Source organism: Phaseolus vulgaris, chromosome 4 (genome assembly GCF_051622355.1).
Source record: "Phaseolus vulgaris cultivar YP4 chromosome 4, ASM5162235v1, whole genome shotgun sequence".
NCBI lineage: Eukaryota > Viridiplantae > Streptophyta > Magnoliopsida > Fabales > Fabaceae > Phaseolus > Phaseolus vulgaris.
Window position 1 is genome coordinate 20,138,652 of NC_143501.1, and position 15,730 is coordinate 20,154,381.

The following is a 15,730-nucleotide window of genomic DNA, read 5'->3' on the forward strand; positions in this document are numbered from 1 at the left end:
CCATTTTAGATAAAAAAAATTAGATTCTAAATTTGGTAGCAAAAACCTTGGTAACTAATTAGATACCAATTTAAAAACTATTTAACAATAATAGAAACTAATTAGAAAACAAAATTTGTTTAGTCTTTAAAATGATCTTTAATTTAGTCATTGTAACAACTAATTATCTTCAATGTCTAAAATTGGTTTCTAGTTGATGATTTTCTTGTAGTGGTATAAATATTACATTATATTACATATTGATGCCTATGTATCCATTGACTTTATTTATTTTAAAGATATTTTACAACATAATTTTATGAATTCAAAAAATAAAAAATTGTGTTATATATAATAATGTTCCTTTACTAAAAAAAAATAAGTAAGGATTTATAATAAATAGTATAATAAATAATATATGTATAATAAATATTATATTTCTGTTAAAATCTACTTTACTTTTACAGAGGGAGAGTGAGTGAGAAATAAATAAATATATAAATAGAAGATTCTAGAAGTTAAGAAAAAGTTAGATTTAAAAAAATGAATTAAAACATTTTTTTTTTTGTAAAAAAAAGTTAATTAACAACATTGAATAATACTACGATTAGTATATAAATTTACGCCCAAAAAAATAACATATAAGGAAACTGAAACAGTAAATTTTCGTCCATATTGTCATTAGCAAAGATACTGCTTCACTGTACAATCTTTAATAATGATATAAAAAAATGGTATTTTTATTATTTCATAAAAAAAATTATAAATTGAAATAAGTTTTCAGTATATCATTTTTTCATCTAAAATTGCAACACCAACTGTTACTGCTTTCACATTCTGCCTGACGCGGTTTTGATCCATTTTTTAGCAAAATGTAGTTAGTGTGGTAATTTTCAAACAAACGGAAGCATTTTATTGTTATAAATAGTTTGGATTTTTTTCATTTGTAGCCATGTTTTACCATTCAACAGCAGTAAATGAAATGAAAAAAAAGATATCTTAAAAGGTAAACATTAAATAAAAGGATTAATTGGTGCTATAAATACAATATTTTACAATTAATGTCCAACAAAATTTTGCATAGCCTTACACACTGTGAAAACTAGGAGAAAAGAACCCACGTCAACAACGGATAAGGATCCAGAGTTTTTAAAAGAAATACCTAATACCAGATCTTCCGGTAACCTTATTTTGTCCACTAATTCATCCTCACGCTTTAAAAACTCAGCAGCTCTCACATTTTTTCCACACACTCTTCTCTCACTCTCTTCATAATCATTAAAAGAGAACACACAAGTGTGTTGTCAGTGAGACTTGTTTCCATTTCGCAATGGAACCTTCTTCCTCCTCGCTTCAGGTGGAAACAGGAGAACGGCAACAACCTAGTCCACTCCGAAAAATGTTTGCTGTCTCTTCCATAGGTGCAGGAATCCAATTTGGGTGGGCCCTGCAGCTATCTCTCTTGACCCCCTACGTTCAAACGTTGGGAGTCCCTCATGCGTGGTCCTCCTTCATCTGGCTCTGTGGTCCCATCTCTGGGTTGCTTGTCCAGCCCATTGTAGGCTACAGCAGCGATCGATGCACTTCCCGTTTCGGTCGCCGCCGCCCCTTCATTCTGAGTGGGGCTGTTGCCGTCGCCATCTCCGTGTTCCTCATTGGCTATGCAGCTGATATAGGACACGCAACCGGTGACGATATAACCAAAAAAACCCGTCCACGAGCGGTGGCCATATTCGTGGTCGGCTTTTGGATCCTGGATGTTGCTAACAACATGCTCCAGGGTCCATGCCGTGCTTTTCTCGGCGATCTTGCCGCCGGAGATCAGAAAAAGACTAGAACCGCCAATGCCTTTTATTCGTTTTTCATGGCCATCGGCAACGTTTTGGGCTACGCCGCTGGCTCCTATGATAAACTCCACCACCTTTTCCGGTTCACGGAAACCGAGGCGTGTGGCGTGTTTTGTGCCAACCTTAAAAGTTGTTTTTTCTTCTCAATAGTGCTCCTCCTTGTCCTTTGTGCCATTGTTCTGACTTGCGTGGACGATCCACAATTCACACCAGATTGTGTCAACGCTAACAACCCTCAAACTGGATCGTGGTATTCATGTTTCGGTGAATTGGGTATTGCGTTTAAGGGATTACAAAAGCCAATGTTGATGTTGATGCTTGTGACTGCCATTAACTGGGTCGCATGGTTCCCTTATGTGTTGTACGACACTGATTGGATGGGTCGAGAGGTGTACGGTGGTGAGGTGGGCAGCAACGCATACGATAATGGTGTGCATGCAGGTTCCTTGGGGCTGATGTTGAACTCAGTGGTTTTGGCTGTGATGTCGTTGGTGGTGGAACCGTTGGGTCGTGTTGTCGGAGGAGTTAAGTGGCTCTGGGCAGCCGTTAATGTTATTCTCGCCGTTTGCATGGCGATGACGGTGGTGATCACAAAGGCTGCGCGCCACGAACGGAATCATGACGGCGTCCTCGTTGGCCATCCTTCGTTCGGAGTCAAAGCTGGGGCAATGAGTTTCTTCTCTATCCTCGGAATCCCTCTTGCGGTATAGCAATTACTTCTTTTAATGTTTTCATTGTCTGTCTTTGCATAACAATTACTTGTCATTATGTTTTCATTCTGTCTACTTTCAGTTTTTTCTGATCTGGAAAATGTTTTCAAACCATTTTTATGAAACTTCAATCACATGTACAGAAAATTATTTTTTATTTTCATCACAGCAGCTGATTTGGTAACTGTTCAGTATATTTAATTTAATAATCTTTTAGATGTTCAAAATATTCAATATGCTATTAATATTATTGAGTATAAGATTATTTTTTTGTAATGCGTTATTAAGTGCGTCCTTAAATGTTTAACATTGTAATCAGAGTAACGTGGTGTTACAGTTACATGGTTTTTATAGATTTAAGTTAATAACCTCTAAACATGTATACATACCTCTTTTTTATTTTTTGGTTTTATTTGGGAGGTTGAGGACAGAAGAAAAATGAGTTTTACAAATGACTTTTATTAAAGTATGAAAAAGTTAAAAGCACCATGGATATGTTTTGGATATACAAAATTTTAACACCATTAAATTATTTCAGAAAGAGCATATTTAAAGATTCCTTAAGTGGTTATTTCTTATCACCTATACAAATTAGAAGATTTAGAAAATTGGAAGATGTTTCTCATTCTGTTCTTTTCACTAATTCATTTTTTTTTCATCGACAAATAGGTGTTTTAGTAAGAGAATGTAAAATATGGTTTTTGTTACTTGGAATGTATAATTTATTTTTTAATTACCCAACAAAATCATTAAAATATATAATTATATATCAATGTGCCCTAAACTAATATATACATTTCCATGTGTATCCAGATTACTTACAGTGTTCCATTTGCTCTGGCATCTATATACTCCAGCACCTCAGGTGCAGGCCAAGGTAAAGCAAACAATATCATTTAGTATATGTTTTATATTTGAAATAATTATTATATTTAAAAAATAATGTTTGTAAATTTAACATAGCCAAAACCTTTCTTTCTGTTTATAATTATCAGGTCTATCTTTGGGTCTTCTCAATGTTGCAATTGTCGTGCCCCAGGTATGAATCCCTTTACATTAATAACATATTTTTGTCATTTAATAGATTGCTTCGTATACAATTGAATGCTTAGCACGTTGAATAAAACTTGAACACCATATTTTAATTATTTTTTAATAATTTTTTTTTATCGCAATAGTTAATATAATAAAGTTTATATTAAAAGATTATGTGATTACGGTGACTGAATTTAAGACTAATTTTGTCTACACGTGCCTTTTATGTACAGATGATAGTTTCAGCAATAAGTGGACCATGGGGTTCTTGGTTTGGTGGCGGTAACTTGCCGGCGTTTGTGTTAGGTGCGGTGGCCGCAGCCGTGAGTGCGGTGTTAGCGGTTGTTATGCTGCCATCTCCAAAGCCAGCTGATGTGAGCAAAGCTTCTTCCGTCACCGTAGGGAATTTCCATTAGTATAAGGAGTTTTACATGTTTAGCTTTACCTTTATTTTGACATGGAACATGGATTTGGATTTTTTATTTGAATATTGTTACATGTCTATTAAGTGTTATTATACCCATAAAAAAAACTCAGTTATGTTTAGTATTTGAGTTTTGGGTAGAAAGTTGCCTTAAATGTATAAAAAAACTTAAAATGTTATTAATTTTTGGCAACATAAATATGTAAAAACAAATATATTATATATATGGTCAAGGTAATGTTGGGCAAAGATTCTCGATTTTTGATAGTCTGAACCAAGAGGATTTTTTTTAGGCTTAACGTTGGGACGTTTAACTAAAAAGAAAATAAATTAAAATAGAATCCTAAATTTGAACCCACATAGTCACATGGAAGTTCGAAAAACATGTTCGAAAAACGGTAAAAATATTGAATTTTTTATATGACATTTTTAATGTTGGACAAAACTGTTATATGAGGAGTTTTTGAATGCCGATAATAAACATCTTGCTGTTACATTTTGGGATAACAAGTTCTATCTAACAAGAAACTATTTGACTGCAAAATTTTACACAATTTCACACTTAATTTGTTTTACAACAAAATTAAGTATTGTTGAAATAAATTTAAAAAAAAACAACATTTCAATTGAATTATTAGTTAGAAAATTTAATAAACTGGATTATGAGTCGTGCAATGCAAAACAACCATATTAGTGGTTTGTTTTTTAACTTTATATATCCAATTTTGGGTACCAAATTCTAGAATAATATCAATGATATATGTTTGTTATTATTTAACACAAAATGTTCTGGTTGTTGCAAATTTGCACGTGAAGAGAGGTGGAAGAAGAGACCATTATGAAGTTCACAGGGAGAGAGGGAAGTTTGTGGTGTGTGCGTTTTCCGCATCTCTTGAAAGATTGGGAGGAGTGTCATATGCAGAGTAGGTGAATGTGTGAGTAAAAAGATAAAGCAGAGAACATTGGGATGATAGGTCAAAATTTAGGCTTATCACAAATGTATTCAGAGGTAATTAATGATGATAGATACAATCCTTATCCACCCAGACATCCTCAACACTAAATGCTACACACTTTTCTAGCATAACCCTCTTGTAGTTTGCAAAGATTAATTCTTGCTGCAACCAAGTTTTGAATAATATAGTTGAAAGGGTTTTAAAAAACATAACAAAGATAAAAAGTATTTATAATCTCAATAAAATGATTTATTTTTTTAATTTCTACTAAAAAAATTCATTAAATAAAATTAAATTTACAGATAAAAAATAATTAATTTTTGTATTACTAAATTAGATACTAATAAAATTATTAATATCTAATTAATAAGTTATTAATATTTAATTAATTATTAAAATTTTAACAACTAATTTTAAAATCTAAATAATTAGTAGTTAAGTTTTAGTAACTAATTAAATACTAATTTAGAAACTATTTATTAATAATAAAAATTAATTTAAATATTAATAATTTTTTAATTTTTAAAATAGTATTTAGTTTAATTAATATATAATATAGTGACTTTTTTTAAAAAATTAGTTTTCATTTAATATTTTTTATTAATATTTATCATTAAGGTTAATGGTAAGTTTTAATTTTCCTAATCTTAATTTTAGATATCTTTTTCTCTAATTTTCATCATCATATTCATTACTTCATATATGTGAGTTTTTTTTTCTGTTTTTTTTTATAAGTTGATGATAGTTTGACACTATTATTTTTTTACCCTCCCACTTAATAACTATTAATTTTATTACTTTACTTTAATTTTTTTTTATGTTTATTTTATTAGTTAAATATAATATTTTATTGTTAAAAAGAGTTGTAAGATGAAAATAGAAAGAAGAAAAATGGATTATATGTTTTCACATTCCACTTAATAACCAATAATATTATTATTTTATCTCAAAATTTTATTTATATTTTTTATTATTAGTTAAATATAATAATTTATTGTTAAAAAAAGTTGTAAGTTGAAAATAGGAGAAAAAAAACTAGGTGTTAAAGAATTATTATTGTTTTCTATGAGTGAGCATATATAGTTAGAGTAGAAGTTGAGTATTGTTTTTTTCATTACATTGAAAGTGATATATATTCAAATATAATAAAATATAATGATGGCGGTGATTAGTAGGAATTAAGTCAATATATATTATAATAAAAATAAAAGTTTAAGTTTGAATTATTAATTTATTACATTCTTTTAAAGTTTTAGTTGATAAATTTTTGGAAATATAAATTTATGTAAAAAATATAAAAAATTAATGGACTTATTTTTCTGGCCGTATTGTAGTTACATATTTTTTATATTATTTTGTACATTACTTGTATTATATATAATTGTGTATATAAATAGACTAACCTATAAGATTAGAAATAATAATCAATTTTTTAATATTACAATAATAATAATATATGTATATAATATAATTATCTATATAAATAGATAACCTATTATATTAGAAAGGCCTATTAACAATTACATATATATATCCTATATTATTTTATATAATATATGTATTGTAAATTATTGTGTATATAAATAGACCAACCTATTTAGATAAAGGTAAGTCATTTTGAATTAAATAAACTATTTTTCGCCCAAGTAAATTAAATAGACTATTTAAATAACTTAAGTTTGACTTTTTTTAATAAATGATTTAGGACATGTCCTATTTTTTTTTTTTTTGTAGACTAAGTTATAAACATGTATACTAGGTTATAGACCTTTGATAAACCACCATGTCTATTTTCATCCATAGGTGGGTTGTGTGCTTTTTGTTATGAGGCTTGTCATTTTCAGAAGTGATAACTTCTAAATATTGCCCTAATCAAATTTCCTTTTAAGAGAATAAAATTTCAGTTTTGAAAATTTTTTAATTAAGTTTTCTTTGAAAAGTTTCAAGAATTTGAATTCTGACAAGTATCCTGCCATATCGATTAAGTTTGACAGGTAGGGACATGTCTTGAGAGTGATTTCAACCTCTTTTGAAGTTGATTATTATATTTTTAACCACACTTTCATTATATGAGCCTAATTAAATTAGAAATTTGTAAAACTATCAAAATATTAGACTCTAACAACATATAAATTAAGTTTGAATTCCATTTTCTCACAATTCGGATCAAATTTTATTTCCCTTTCAATCCAAATAAGATTAGTTTAATAATATATAATTTAATAAAAGTATAAAACTTTAATATTTCATTAAAGTTTGCATCTAAATATTATGCATATATTATCCTCCAAATTTTCTTAGTTTACAAGTATTTTTATAGTGAATTTTATTATATCTAATTTAGGAAGGACAAAACTTATTCTCTAACAATTATGATACAGCCACTTTACTAAAGTAATCATAATATGAATTTATACCTTCCTTTTCAGTTAAACGAATACTATCTAGAAATGCAAATGAAGATAACTTTATCTAATTTAGTATACATATTCCTTTGAAAAATGTTCATAATCTGTTAAGCACGTCATACTCATTTAATTTTATTGTCACTTATACCTTATTAATAACTCAAATCCTAATTTTAGATTTAATTCTTACATGGAAAATAATTTAACTCAAATTTTGAGTAATTATAAAATACAAAAATATATGAAAAATTAACCAAAATTTAAGTAAATAAACATGTATCTTGAGAAAAGAATAGGATAAGATATATTACTGAAGAAAATATATATTTTCTGAACTTTAAAATTTATAAGATTTGCACCAATTTATACATTATAAGATATTTTATTTTTATTTAATGTAAAAATTTCAACACATTGTTTTCATGTTAAACTCTCATAGTCACTCGATATAAAATCTTCAATATATATTTTTCAAAAGAAATTATTATTAAAATATTTTAAATTGGAAAAAATTATCACAATTATAGGAAGAGTAAGTCCTGGAACGATTACGAAGAAATTCTTTTAGTAGAAGAATTGTGGTATACATCCAAAATGGTTAAACAACCATGAACGTAAAGTTGAAGTCTATTTTGGAGTTTATATTATTTAAATTTTAAACTGTCTTGTAAGCATATAGGACATGATAGATACTTTGTAGATAAAAAATAATCTTGTAAAAAAACTCTAATGAAATGAAATCAATGGAATGGAAGCAAGTTACAATGTATTTCTTCAATCCTGTATCCCTTTCTTTCTTTTACTTCAAGGTTTTCTCTTTCCCTTTAATTGTTACATTTATTTTTTATATTTTTTTAGAAATATTCTCTTTTTGTATACATTACATAAGTTTAGGTTAAAAACGTATATAATGAACTTTAATATGCAACAAAAATGTACTCGTTATCTATATTTTTAATTGAAGACCGAATCATTCACGTTAATAAGGTAGTAGTTGATTCCTCAAATCCATAAATTTTCACAATTTCAGAAGTTGTTGTTTAAAAACAATAAAAATATAGTCATAAATCGAAAGAAAATTAAAACTGCTAGCCTTTTATTTAAAGTCCACTTTTTACATCAATAAAGTTGTCACACCTGGAGGAACAAAAATTCATGTTATTTTGTTTGAATATTGATCTGCCTGTTGATCGGAACGCTGGAAACTGCCTCGTCAAGGGATCGACGTGCGCACCGCTTCAAACCTCCGTTCCTCTTCGAGATCCACCTCAAGAACCTGCAAAGGAACAGAACGGTGCCGCTGTGGCCGATCGCACTCCAACGCCCAAGTCAGTGACCGAATCACCAAATACTAAGAGAACAGGAACCGTGCAAATTCTCTCTCACAGTGTGCTCTAGAACTTGCAAGCGTAAAGAGTATAATCTGAACGTGCGTACCTCAGAAAGTTCGTTGAGAACTCTTATATACCTGGTTACTTTCTCTCTCCTGGCAGTTACAGACTTGGACACGTGGCTCGCATCTAGTCGTACACGTGCCTTCATCTGGAGCCTCCTTGACTTGGGCGCTGCTTCTACTCTCGTTTTGCTAAGTTACTTATGCATGGTACTGCCCAGTGCATAGCTAACTTGGGAGTGCGATCTCTACTGGAACTGGCGAGTTAGGGTGCCTTCGTACACCTTCCCTGTGGTCTCGCCGGCCGCCTTCAATATCTGCACCACCTTTATCTCTGGCGATGTGCTTGCTCTGGCGATCTCTAATCACTAGGTCGCCTGAGTTTACATCTGGCGACTTCATCTTTAACCGGGTGATCGCCGGTTCTGGTATGCTGGAGATCGGAACACGCCAACTTAATAACTGGCGACTTCACGAGCCCCCCGACTTCCTTCTCTTCTGCCAACCTGGCGCCTTGTCAACACGCCTACACTGTAGCTGGATGCCACGTCATCACTTCCGACTACCAGGGCGGTACACAAGCCCCCCAGTCTTAAGCGAAGACTTGTCCAGCGAAAAGACTAGTAGAGTCACGTCAACACCGATCTACGTGGCACTGACGCAGAATTCCAAGCGGTTGTACCTTCTGCTTCTCTGACGCTCCACCAAACCCCTCACCCATCGTTCGACACGTGACTTCATCAACGGCTACCTTCAGTTACCGTTTGCGCTTCCCAAACCCATTTCGAAAAAACTCTTAAACCCATTTTCACTTCACACTGTTCCATCACTTTTCTTCATATTCACAAACGCTCTAACTTCCTCCTGCAAAAAACTCTCAGCGCCCTCCAACATTCTGAATCACCATCATCCTTCGTCGTATTCCTGATCATCAAAAGGTACCTACTTTCCTTCTTCCACTGGTTTTTCTTGCATTTTAACCGTTTCGCATCATCCTGTAACTGCCTGGTGCATACGCTGTGGGTTGCTTTTTCCATTTCTCTTTCTGCGTAACTTAGGGCTTCGTCAATCGTCGCAACGAACCTTCGTTCGTTCGCTTTTTACCCTTCTCCCACGATCGAGTCAGCCTCTGCGAACCCTGATCATTTTTCCTTTTCTTCTTCCTTTGCAGCTTCGAGAATGACCCGCTCAAAGATCACCCCGAATCCTCCTCCTTCATCGCGACACCCCTCTTCTCAAGCACTCATCCCACCGCGAGCACACGGTGCTTCATCTTCCCAGGCTGAGAGGCCTGCACCTTCCCGCCCCAACCTGGCCCAGGTGACTCCACCTATCGCCGGAGGAGCCCCCGTTCCCCTGCCAGACTTCGAAAAACTCTACCCCTGGGCCAACTCGACCCTGTTGAGGGAAACGTCTTCCGTGAACACTGCTGGAGCAGTCATGCGATTGACTAAGGGGGATGAGCCTCACCAATCATTTCATAAGGAGCACGATGAAAAGATGATAGTGCTACCTTGCCCCCCCGATTTGCCCGTTTGTGCCGATGATAAGGTGAGCGCTGACGGGCCCTTCTGCTTCGTCTACACAACCTTATTCAAGAAGGTGAAGCTCAAGTTCCCTTTCACCTGCTTCGAAAGGGAGCTCCTTACCGAGCTCAACATCGCCGCCGCCCAGCTCCATCCCAACAGCTGGGCGTTTGTGCGAGCGTTCGAAGTGATGTGCGACCATCTGGGGTTGCCTGCATCCGTAGACGTGTTTTTGTTTCTCTTTGAAGCCAAGCACCCAGGAGACCGCCTGTGGGTTAGCTTGAATGTGATTGCTGGGAGGTCAATCTTCTCCATCTTCCAACAATCCTATAAGGACTGGAAAGGGAAGTTCATCCAAGTGCGCCCTAATGACAAAGACGACTCCCTACTCGACGGCTTCCCCTTGTACTGGTGGACAAGGGGAAAAAAGAGTCCAAGAGCTGCTTCAGGAGACCCAGAAGTCCTGATAGCATGGGAGCGTTGGACAGAGATCTCTGCCTTTTCTGGAAAAAGGTGGCGGACGCCAACATCACCTTCCTTACCACCACCCTGATCTGCTTCGAATTCTACGAGGATCAACTCGAAATTCGAATAGGTTAGAACATTTAAACTGTTGTTTTAATACTGCTTCTGTTTAACTGTTTCTGGGCGTCTTGTGCGTTATGCGCAAGACTTTGGTTTTGTTTTTTTGCACCGATCATCTGCTTTGCTGCATACTACCTTATGCACTTATTTTCTCTCTGAGTTAACCCATGCATTTTCGTTCTATGCAGATAACATGCTGGGCAAGGGTATGCTCGCTGAATTGAGGGCGCTCGCCCGAACCCACGGGTTGGCGACGGGCTCTCAAACAGTGCCAAATTCCATGGTGGAGATCGCCGCCACTCAGGGCCGATCGCCACCTAAGGGCCCAGCTCCCTCCGACGTCCAACCCGCCGCCCAACGAAAGAAACTTGTCCTCAAGAGGCCTAAGAGGAAAGCTCCCCAGATAGTCCGCGAGGATGAGGAAGAAGATGACGAGGTCACCGAAGATGGCCTCGTTACAAAGAGGAAGAGGGTGGCACCTTCTTCACCACCTGCCCCGCCCCCTCTTCCAACCTCAACACCGCCATCTACGCCTGCTCCGCCTCCAACAATGCCATCTCCACCAGCTCCCGCTTCCCCAGTCCAAGCCATTCCATTGGCAACTGCGCCACCTGCGGTCGAGGCCGCCGAGGACAATTTCTTGGAGGACCCCCCAAGCGCCTCTACGCCACATGTATCAGCTGGAGGGGGTCCTCCCTCTAACGCCTCAGCTGCGGACGCCGCTCCAGTCGAGGATGAGGTTGCCCACACCTCTCCGATTCTGATCACCGAGTCCCCGACGTCGCCACCCCGAGCAGAAGCACCCACTGAAGAACCAACTAAAGAGGGTGGCGATGGAAACCAACAACAGGCCCCACCAGCACCTCTCCAAGCGGCAAACCTCCCTCTCGAGGTCACGAGGATGTGGGAGCCTCTATCTGCTAAGTTGAAGACAATAGCAAAAGACATTCCTGCCATCATAACTAGGGCGGTGCAGAGCTCCACCAGGAAGCTCCAGGACGACCTCTTCAACCTCAAAACAGAGAACAACACCATGAAGGTTGAGGTGGAGAAGTTGTCCTTCAACTTGACGCTCGTGGAGATTGAACACTCCCGAGTAGAAGACGCAATGAGCACTGAGCTCAGATTGGCGCGCAAGGAGGCCACTGATCTCTGCCATAAGGTGCAGCAACTGGCTCAAGAAAAGATTGAACTAGAGAGCAAGATTGTGCCTTATCGCGTCAAGGTGGCTGACCTGGAGGCTCTCATAAAAACTGACGCCGCCAGGGTGAAGAAATTGGAGCAAAGGTCAGCCGACCGAGAGACCCTCCTTGGAAAGGTGGAAAAGGCGAGGGATGACGCCATAGCTGAGCTTGCTGAAGCCGACAAGAAAAAAGGGGAGCTTGTCGCCGAATTGGGACAAGCGCAAGCAGAATCTAAGAAGGTTGCTGAAGACCTTCTCCAGGCTCAAGAAACCAATGAACGACTCAAGAAACAAGTTGAAGAGCTGGAGCAGCAGAATAAGGAGCTGAAAGAGCAAACTGAAGATCTCAAGAAACGGATTGAGGAACTTTAGAAACAGATTGAAGAACTCAAGCTGAATTTTGCTCAAATTCTGGCTGCTGGATTCGAAGCTGCGCGGGAACAATTTGCCTGCTTGTTCCCCGACCTGGACCTCAGCATGGTGTCTCTTGATAACGAGGTAGTGGATGGAAAAGTGGTCCCCGCTGAAGACTAATCGATTCTCTCCATCTGCTACCTTCGCGCCTTTCCCTTGTATATAATTCTGCAATGAACTCGTATTTTCTTGGACATGTATTTTTGAACTGATAATTTACTTAATGAAGTCACTTTCGCATTTCTTCTTGTAACCTCTTCGTCTACCTTTAACTTTCCTTGCGTGATTTACATCAACGAAATAACTTAGTAATCTCGTTGGCACGATCTTGTACTTAGCCGTTTCGAACCATCTCAACTTCGAATAATAATCACATTTATCAACTCGCAACTTAAGGCAATGAACCTTAGTGTAAAATGATACTCCAAGCAATGGTCTTTAACTCAACCCCTGGCTTTATGACGTCGTTACACCCGATCTGCTTCATCAAACGGGTCTTTGACTTCTCGCCATTGCTTGAACGTTTCCTGGTCGCCAGATACTCTTGGCGACACCAGTTTCTTCCTGCCTTCACACCTTGGCCATTGCTCTTTCATCGGGGGGTAGAGGCGCCTTTCGGATCCTTACCTACCTCCTTGTGCTTCAGAGCAAGAGACCGGGTGGCTAGGCGTTCTCTTCGAACCTACCTTAGCCACCCTCAGAACTTCTTCCACCCTCTACACCATACCTGAACTCGTTCGAGACGAGAAGGATTTTATCTTGCCTGAACTCGTTCATAGGCGAGAAGGTCTTTAACTCGCCTGAACTCGCTCATAGGCGAGAAGGTCTTTAACTCGTGCCTCTACATTGCCCCAGGGGTTACATCTTCTCGCCCCCAGAAACACTGAGGACTTTTACTGGCGCCTCCACATTGCCCCAGGGGTTACATCTTCTCACCCCCAGAAACACTGAGGACTTTTCACTGGCGCCTCCACATTGCCCCAGGGGTTACATCTTCTCGCCCCCAGAAACACTGAGGACTTTTCACTGGTGCCTCTACATTGCCCCAGGGGTTACATCTTCTCGCCCCCAGAAACACTGAGGACTTTTCGCTCTTCCTTGCCTGCTCTCGCTCAGCGACGAGGAGGTCTTTAACTTGTCTCAGGACGCGCGAGGGCGTTGAGGTCTTTCAACTGGTGCCTCCGATCGCCGAAAGACGATGAGGACTTAAAAACTTTAACTGATGCCTCCAATCGCCGAAAAACGATGAGGACTTAAAAAACTTTAACTGATGCCTCCAATCGCCGAAAAACGATGAGGACTTAAAAACTTTATAGAAAGCATGCAATATATCTTTAACTCGCCTTGAGTCACGTACAAGTGACAAGGTCTTTCTTCAAAACTTTTTTGAAGACAGCAAGCATGCAATCTGAAAACGCCTTATACTTCGAAAACTCTTCTTTTATTGGGTGGCCTCATTAAAAACCCTCCTTAGGGAAAAAAGAGTGCCCCCTTCAAACTGTTTTATCAGAGACATTGTAATATAACTTTTGTGTTTGTCTTTACTTACAAAGCTCTTAACTATAGTACAACTTCAGGTGCGTGGCGTTCCAGGTGCGAGGAATCGCCCCTCCTTCCAGCGTCTCTAAGCGGTAGGCGCCGTTTCCGAGCGCCTCGGTTATTCTGAACGGTCCCGTCCACTTAGGCGACAGCTTATTCTCCATCTCGTACTGGTGGGCTTTTCTCATCACCAGGTCGCCTTCTCTAAATTGCCTTGGCATCACCTTCGAGTTGTACCTTCGTTCAATCCTTCTCTTCACCGCCTCAGCCTTCAATCTCGCCTCTTCCCTGACCTCGTCCAATAGATCCAGGTTCAGCCTTCTCTCTTCATTCGAGTCTTCCTCTACAAAGTTCTGGAATCTCGGCGAGCTCTCCTGGATCTCGACTGGAATCATCGCATCACACCCATAGACCAAACTGAACGGGGTCTCATGGGTTCCTGACTGCTCGGTGGTGTGGTATGCCCAGACTATACGGGGCACCTCCTCAGCCCAGCTTCCCTTGGCTTTTTCTAGCCTTCTCTTTAAACCTCTCAACAACACCCGATTAGCTGACTCCACCTGGCCATTTGTCTGAGGGTGCTCGACGGATGCAAACACTTGTTGAATTCCCACCCCTTCGCAAAGCTTCTTCAATAGGTGACTTGCAAACTGAGTCCCATTGTCCGACACCAAGCGCTTAGGCACTCCAAACCGGCACACGATGTTCTTCCACACGAAACCTTCGATCTTGTGTGCGGTGATCTGGGCCACTGGTTCTGCTTCGATCCACTTGGTGAAATATTCAATTGCCACCACCAAGTACTTCATCTGCCTGATCGCCAGCGGGAATGGTCCCAGGATGTCGATTCCCCAAGTATGAAACGGCCAAGGGCTGTAGATCGACTTCAACTCCTCGGGAGGCGCCTTGTGCCAATCGGCGTGCTGTTGGCACTGTTTGCAACACTGCGCATACTTCTTGCAGTCTTCTCTCATCGTTGGCCAGTAGTAGCCTGCACGGAGAGTCCTTGCGGCCAGAGCTCGACCCCCGACGTGGCTTCCGCATATACCTTCATGGAGCTCCGCCATGATTCTCGTGCACTTCTCGCCATGTATACATTCCAGGAGCGGGTGAGTGAACCCAAACCTGTACAGATCGCCATCAATCAGGGTGTACTTGCTAGAATTCTTCTTTACCTTCCTAGCCTCAGTCGTATCCAGTGGGAGAAGGCCATCTGCCAGGCACCACTTGTACTGGGTTATCCACGTGTCTGGCTCATGGGTAGCGCAGACCTGCATCACGTTCACCTTCTCTCCCCGACATGCTCTGATTCTCAGCGATCTCAGAGTTTCTTGCGTCAGGGACTTATGGCTTCTTGCTGCTTTCTCCGTCGATTTGCTTATCTGAAGGACCAGGTGATCTGCCACAAAGGCTCTCGGCGTCTTCAGAGTTTCTTGGATCACCGTCCTCTGCCTACCCCCCTTGCCTGAACTGGCGAGCTTAGCTAGCAAGTCAGCTCGGGCATTCTGCTCTCTGGGCACATGCACTACTTCGAAGGAGGCAAAGGAACTCTTCAACTCCTGCACATATTCCAGATAGGCCGCCATTTGCGGATCTTTAGCCTGGAACTCGCCTGTTACTTGCCCTGTGACTAGCAGCGAGTCACTCTTAGCCATCAGCACCCTAGCTCCCATCTCCTTGGCCAGCAAAATTCCGGCGATCAGCGCCTCATACTCTGCTTGATTGTTACTG

General features: G+C 38.7%; 1 protein-coding gene across 1 annotated transcript; it reads left to right on the forward strand.

Annotated features, from left to right (window-relative positions):
• Positions 1-1,158: 1,158 nt before the first annotated feature.
• LOC137837498 (sucrose transport protein SUC8) lies at positions 1,159-4,244 on the forward strand. The gene is made up of 4 exons (XM_068646504.2): positions 1,159-2,530; positions 3,350-3,413; positions 3,532-3,575; positions 3,805-4,244. The coding sequence occupies exons 1-4, from the start codon at positions 1,310-1,312 to the stop codon at positions 3,985-3,987; spliced, it is 1,512 nt and encodes a 503-aa protein (XP_068502605.2). The 5' UTR covers positions 1,159-1,309; the 3' UTR covers positions 3,988-4,244.
• The last annotated feature ends 11,486 nt before the right edge of the window (positions 4,245-15,730 follow it).

Coding starts and splice junctions, on each gene's coding strand:
- LOC137837498 (XM_068646504.2), top strand. CDS start 1,310: ATGGAACCTTCTTCCTCCTCGCTTCAGGTGGAAACAGGAGAACGGCAA. Junction 2,531..3,349: donor TCCTCGGAATCCCTCTTGCG/GTATAGCAATTA, acceptor ATGTGTATCCAG/ATTACTTACAGTGTTCCATT. Junction 3,576..3,804: donor TTGCAATTGTCGTGCCCCAG/GTATGAATCCCT, acceptor TTTTATGTACAG/ATGATAGTTTCAGCAATAAG.